We start from the raw sequence: 4,906 nt of genomic DNA on the forward strand, positions 1-4,906 counted from the left end.
TCATTTGCTGCTAACGCGTCGCGTTCCATGTGGTCGGGTCTGCACTGACTTCTCGCCCTGGGCGTTCTTGCTGCTTTCCAAGTCGTCGACATCAAAGAGTTCGGAGGTGGGTGCGCGCTGCATTTTAATCATGAAATTGGGGCTGTTCTTCTTTTGTATGTGCCTGGCAAAGATGCTGGTGACATCGATGATATGAATGCGACGCTCGCGCTGCACGCGCTCGGGCAGCGGCAAGCTGTTGGTGCAGGCGAAGAGTTCGTAGGGCGCCTGCAGCAGCTTCTCGAGCGACTGGCCGGTGAAGACGCCGTGCGTAACGCAGCCATAAATTTTGGTAGCGCCCGCCTCGAGCAGATGCTGAGCGGCAAAGCACAGCGTGTTGCCGGTGTCCACCATATCATCCACCACAATGGACACTTTGTGCGCCACATCACCCACCAGCAACATGTGCTCGATTTCGTTGCTGAAATTGCGCTGCTTATGCAGCAAAGCGAGCGGTATGCTCAGCTGTTCGCTTATGGACGTGGCCAGCTTGACGGCGCCATTGTCCGGCGCCACAATCACCGCCTGTCGCCAATCCGGCACATACTGTTGTATCCAGGCGACCAGCAGCAGCTGTGAGCTCAGATTCTCACAGGGTATATCGAAGAATCCCTGCAGCTGTGGCGCATGCAAATGCATGGTGAGCACTTGATGCACGCCCGCCGCCTGCAGCAGATTGGCCACCAGCTTGGCCGAGATCGGCTGCTGCCAGCCCTTCATCTTGTCCTGCCGCGCATATGGAAAACAAGGCATCACTGCTGTTATGCGCTGCGCCGACGCATAGCGACAGGTCTGCGCCATTAGCAGCAGCTCCATCAGACTATCGTTCACCGGATCGGCGCTGGTCTGCACCAGATAAACGTCGCCGCCGCTTACCGACTCCAGCAGCTCAAAGCGCGTTTCGCCATTGGCATATTTATTGCGCGTTGCCTGCAGCGGCTCCGTGCCCAAATAACGCGCCAGCAGCTGCGTAAAGTGGCCGTGCGACGAGCCCGCCACCAGCATCAAGCGCATTTTGTTTAAATTTATTATGTATATATATTTTTTTGTAGGCTTTGCCACGCCTACTGCTGTAGCTATAAAGCAAAATGTAGCACAGCTTAATCCAATTAGCTGATGTATCTTTTGGCTAATCCGCCTGGCGGCAATTGCAACCATTAGCTATAATTAGCTGACCGCAGCTCAAATTTCTAATACGCAACGTATGCCGCTGCGCCGCACCAACTGCTGCAGGCTATTATTACCGCTGTGTGAGTAGAAGGCTTCAGATGCGAGCTTTGCAGCTCAGGCAATTACATCAACGCATTAACATTGTCATGTCAATGCGGCTCAAGTGACAATTTAATTAAAATCAAAAAAGAAAATGCCAAAGGATTTAAAAAACTTCAAAGGCAACGATAAATTTAGCATGAAATGAGCTGAGCTATGAACTAAAAGCTTTAGTATTGTATTTAGCGCATTTTAAAATTCATTTTTTAAGTCTGTTGTTGAGGATTGATTCACAAAAATATAAAAAATATAAATCTATACATACATATACTTGAAAAATTAGATAAATCTATAAAATAGTAAACATCTTTTTAGTTCAACTAAATTATAAAATAAAAGCAACATAGGCTGAGCATAAAAGTTGCTACATACAGAATTTGAAGCATCTAGCTCTTATACAGTCTTAGCTACATTTACAGTGGCTGCAGCAGATGCTACGCATAAAGCATTGGCCATTTCAACCATTTGAATGCGAATGCTGTGAGTTGTTTTTCTTTTTTGCTTTTGTCGCTTTGCTTTATTAAAGCGATTCTATCAATCGTATTAATATTGATCTTTGTTACGTTCTATGGGACATAAAAGAGTACCGTTAAATCCATACCAATCGCTTATTTAAACTGCAATATATGTATATTACTCCCTACAAAAGTTTCGTTAGTGTACCATTGATTTCTCCTGGTAGGCGTCACGCTCCTTATTTCGCTCTAGGGTTTTACATTAGAAGGCAGCTTTGGTAATGTAACCATTTGATATTCACCGATAGGTATAAGCTTTCTTATATCTTCGCTGCAGGTTATTGCATCTTTGCAATGTAACCTTTTGATATTCACCGCTAGGCTCTTACGCTCTCTTATTCTCTCGCTCTCAATTTGTCAGTTCGGTTCGGGTCAGCAACGCAGGCGCACGTGAGACGTTTTCAGTGCGAAAGTTGCAGTGATTAAAATTAATAAGTAATACTAAACAGAGTGAGTAAAGTTAAATTAAGTGATGTGTTTTAAGTGTTAATTAAAGCAATAAGCTGCAAAATAAGTGAGTGAAAAGTGAAGTGAAAAAAAAAACTGACGGCTGCATAGAAAAAGTTGCGAGGGCGCTAGCGCTCCTGTGATTAATTTACTCTTTTTGTTTTTGTGTGCGTAATTACGACGCATTTAGATTGTTTTTTTCGTGCGCAAGTGAGAAAGAATTAGTGTAGGCGCGGGAGCTCTAGCGCTCCTGTGGCCTGTTTATTCTTCTTCTTGTGTGCCAATTCTATTGCGCATTTATTTTCTGTCGTTTTTTGTTTTCAAGTGCAAGTGACAGTGGGTGTAGTTTAGTTTTTCGTGCAATTAATAAAAATGAATATAGTGAGTGCAATTTTATTTTCAATAAATACAAATAATTGTTAATAATAAAAAAATAAATATAACAAAAGGAAAGACTTGTGCATGGATACAAATTGCATGTGCTTTATAAGCAGGTTGGTTTAAAATATTTGTTATTGCTTTTAATACAATTTGCTGCCCATTGTGTATTATTGACTGCAAGTGCACGTTTATTTTCCACTGTTCTGCTTGCGTTGGCCTTGAAAACGAAAACGAACAATTCTAAGCGCAAGCAAACGAAATCAAGGTCAACACAAATGTGTTGTGAGCTCAGCTTCGCTTGCGCTGTTCACCGTTATGTGTGGCTCGTATTGTTTGCGTTCGCCTACGTTTTGTCTCAGCGCAGCGAAACGTCAGCTGCGCAGTTGGCGCAGCGGATTGAGTTTTATATTTAGCAGCTTTTGTTATTTGTTGCGGTTAAGCAACAGCATTTGAAAAATTATTTCTTAACAGCTTTGATTAAATGTTAAATCAGTATGTAATAATAATTTATTACATTATGTAATAATAATTTATAAGCTTATGATTAGATATTGAGTAAGTTATGTACTGTATAATCAGAAATTTCTTGTAAATTTATATGCCCCCATATTTTTCGAAATTTTCATAAAAAATCTTTGAAAATCTTTAAGTGCCCATAACTTCTTAAAGGTTGGAGAAAGCGCTTTAATTTATATGGACCCATATTTTTGGAATATTTCATAAATTGGTATTAATAAATTGATTTAGGTTGCAAAGAGTTACAACTCAACTGACAATCACTAACAAATAGTATATATACTAAACTATAGCTAACTAACAAATATTAAACCACATGTTCTATTTTTTGAAAATGTTTCAGCACATGCTGAGGCGCTTGAAGTGGCTCGGCTTAAAGCAGAGCGTGCCGCGCTTTATGCCGCTGCTCATCTGGCTGCGTTATCTGGAGCAGGCAATGCAGTCGACGATTCTGATACGTCTGGAGCCGACGACTTTCAATGTTGATATCCACAGCTACCATTCAATTGGCGCTCTCTATGTGATATGCCTGGCTGGACTGGCGGTCAGTGGCTTGTTGCTCGTCGGCCATTGCCGCAAGGAGACGTGGGGCGTGTCATTGCTGTTGCTGCAGCGTGTGCTGCAATTCTTTGTGTTTGGACGCTGGACGCTGCGCTTTGTCTACAGCATGTGCCTGGACATGGGCTGTGTATTGTTGTTGCTGCTCTCCAAAGCCTGCAGCCAGCATTTGCGGCAGCAGCGTCGACTGCAGCTGCTGCTGCTGCTAGCGCGCATCTGCATGTGTGGCAAGTTCTTGCTGTGGCGCAGCGAACAGCAGAAGGTAAGTGCAACATTTTCATTTTTAAATTCATTTAAGCGTCTAAATGCTGCCGCCTGCAGTACATCAGCGACTATATCAGTCTCTGCTGCCTCCTGCTCACGCTCTGCGGTCTCTACTGCAGGCAAATTGCCAAACTGAGCATGTTCCTCTTGCTGTTGCGTCTGGGCATTGAATACAAATTCTGCTGGATTGATCCCACTATCAATCTGCTGCTCTTGAGCTCCACGCTCTGCAAGCTGAGCGGCTTCTATTTGCTCTCCCAACTGGGTCCTGGCAATTGGTCATTCGATGCCTGGCGGCTGAATCAGCGCGCCTGAAGTTTTGTCCAAACGAAAGCGTCAAATCAAGTTTCATATTTCATTTACTCACATTTCATTTATCATTAAAATAAAAAGCTAGGGGTAAAACAAAGTATTGAATGGACAATTGATTACACTTAAAAGCGTTGAAAACAATTTTATAATAGTGGGCAAAAGTAAATTCCTTAATCTAAATCTTTATAGTAAAATACAGACAAAATGTTGGCAAATATTCTTAATTTTAATATATAAAATAATTTTACTTTATATACAATTTTTCATTTAACTGGAAAAATATTAAGACAACAAACATTTTTTTCATAACAAGCGTTGCACATTGGTATAAAAAACATAGTATAGGTTTATAAATACTTAAAGCTTTCTATATTTATGCAATATGCAATTTATATTATTATATTTATATATTATTAATTTCTTAAATTTGTTAGAAAAGGAAAAAAACCAAAAACTTTGGTCACTCAGTTTTTAAAAATGATTTTTTGAATACATCAGTTAGTTCAATCTTAACTGAGCTGAGTTGCTGTTTAGCCAAGGCTAAGGCTTAAGTCGTGGGCTTAATGCAGCAATGGGCAATGGGCAATTGTTTGTCGAATTCAGAC

At 41.4% G+C, this 4,906-nt stretch overlaps 2 protein-coding genes across 2 annotated transcripts; one reads left to right on the forward strand and one right to left on the reverse strand.

Moving 5' to 3' along the window:
* LOC108604416 (ribose-phosphate pyrophosphokinase 2) lies at nt 1-1,053 on the reverse strand. The gene has a single exon (XM_017993923.1). It carries the CDS (start codon nt 1,051-1,053, stop codon nt 1-3), a length of 1,053 nt encoding a protein of 350 aa, XP_017849412.1.
* A 2,405-nt stretch (nt 1,054-3,458) lies between these two features.
* Nucleotides 3,459-4,383, forward strand: LOC108604149. The gene is made up of 2 exons (XM_017993467.2): nt 3,459-3,987; nt 4,047-4,383. The coding sequence occupies exons 1-2, from the start codon at nt 3,484-3,486 to the stop codon at nt 4,302-4,304; spliced, it is 762 nt and encodes a 253-aa protein (XP_017848956.1). The 5' UTR covers nt 3,459-3,483; the 3' UTR covers nt 4,305-4,383.
* Nucleotides 4,384-4,906: the final 523 nt, after the last annotated feature.

Source organism: Drosophila busckii, chromosome 2L (genome assembly GCF_011750605.1).
Source record: "Drosophila busckii strain San Diego stock center, stock number 13000-0081.31 chromosome 2L, ASM1175060v1, whole genome shotgun sequence".
Classification (NCBI taxonomy): Eukaryota; Metazoa; Arthropoda; class Insecta; order Diptera; family Drosophilidae; genus Drosophila; species Drosophila busckii.

Coding starts and splice junctions, on each gene's coding strand:
- LOC108604416 (XM_017993923.1), bottom strand. CDS start 1,053: ATGCGCTTGATGCTGGTGGCGGGCTCGTCGCACGGCCACTTTACGCAG.
- LOC108604149 (XM_017993467.2), top strand. CDS start 3,484: ATGTTCTATTTTTTGAAAATGTTTCAGCACATGCTGAGGCGCTTGAAG. Junction 3,988..4,046: donor GGCGCAGCGAACAGCAGAAG/GTAAGTGCAACA, acceptor TGCCGCCTGCAG/TACATCAGCGACTATATCAG.